The following is a 1,071-nucleotide window of genomic DNA, read 5'->3' on the forward strand; positions in this document are numbered from 1 at the left end:
TCATTGTAATGACCTTATTATCAGCTCATGGACCTAAAGAAAAGACATTAAAAGAAGTCTATTTTCGGATCCACTCACCTGCACATGCGGAGGTGTGCCCAAAACGTAACAAACGGCGTCTGCAACGTCTTTACTGTCCAGAAGGCGCAGTGTATCCTTGACTGCCATCATCTCTGGAGGATAGACTAGACCACCATTCTCGTTTATCTCCGTGTCTACACCAGTGGGGCTAATACTCTACAACGGCTAATTACATTTTTTTGTAAAATTAGTTTCTGACTTACAGTTATTTTAATTTTGCTGCCAACGGAGTTTAATTCCTGACGCAAAGTTTCCGTGAGAGCGGTAACAGCGAACTTTGAAGCAGGGTATACGTTCAGATTGGGAAAATACTCGATCGTATGCCCACTTATACTGTTTATATGGACAACGTGTCCGTCGATACTATGGGCTCGCATGATTTTGATCGCCTCCCTCGTCGCCACGCAGAGGCCAAGCACGTTGGTGTCGAAAATGTCCTTCCAACCGTCACTCGTGCCGTCTAAAAGGCCACCAGGTCGCATTATTCCGGCGTTGTTGACCAAGATATGCACCGGTCCAACATTTTCAGTTATCCAACGGAAAGCCTCCAAAATATCTTCCTCTTTGGATACGTCCGCTTTGTACGCGTACAGTTTTCCAGTGTTTGTCCCCCGTTGGAGTTTTCGGGCAATTTCCTCAACGAGCTCTTTGCGTCGGGCTAATCCCACGACATTCAGCCCAAAGTTGACGAGCTGCTCACAAATCGCCTCCCCAATTCCGGCACTTGCACCCGTGACTACGGCGACCTTTCCCCGCCAACGCTCCATGGCAACTACCGCTGAATAAAACTGATTGTCTATCATCCTATTTTAACCTTCCGATAACCTCTCTCGTAATACCGATATACATATTGTTTATTCTGTTAAGACTATAATTTCAGAAACACTAAAATCAAGATAACAGAACCCAAATGGTTTTAAAGCAGTCAGAATCAAAAACACAAAACTGAATGTAATGTTTATGAAAACCTTCTAAAATACGACTCTGAAC

The 1,071-nt window shown here is 44.4% G+C and overlaps 1 protein-coding gene across 1 annotated transcript; it reads right to left on the reverse strand.

The window, feature by feature from the left end:
• Nucleotides 1-851, reverse strand: LOC116161389 (farnesol dehydrogenase-like). Its single transcript, XM_031474723.1, has 3 exons — nucleotides 285-851; nucleotides 79-237; nucleotides 1-33 (listed from the first exon to the last, which is right to left on the reverse strand). The coding sequence occupies exons 1-3, from the start codon at nucleotides 846-848 to the stop codon at nucleotides 1-3; spliced, it is 756 nt and encodes a 251-aa protein (XP_031330583.1). The 5' UTR covers nucleotides 849-851.
• Between the last annotated feature and the right edge of the window lie 220 nt (nucleotides 852-1,071).

The sequence above is a fragment of the Photinus pyralis genome, unplaced genomic scaffold, assembly GCF_008802855.1.
Source record: "Photinus pyralis isolate 1611_PpyrPB1 unplaced genomic scaffold, Ppyr1.3 Ppyr1.4_LG10, whole genome shotgun sequence".
Classification (NCBI taxonomy): Eukaryota; Metazoa; Arthropoda; class Insecta; order Coleoptera; family Lampyridae; genus Photinus; species Photinus pyralis.

Bases quoted from the DNA above. Each gene is read 5' to 3' on its own strand.
- LOC116161389 (XM_031474723.1), bottom strand. From the start codon at position 848: ATGGAGCGTTGGCGGGGAAAGGTCGCCGTAGTCACGGGTGCAAGTGCC. The intron at 238-284 runs GTAAGTCAGAAA...TAGCCGTTGTAG, and splicing joins GCAGCAAAATTAAAATAACT to AGTATTAGCCCCACTGGTGT. The intron at 34-78 runs GTGAGTGGATCC...TCTTTTCTTTAG, and splicing joins GCACACCTCCGCATGTGCAG to GTCCATGAGCTGATAATAAG.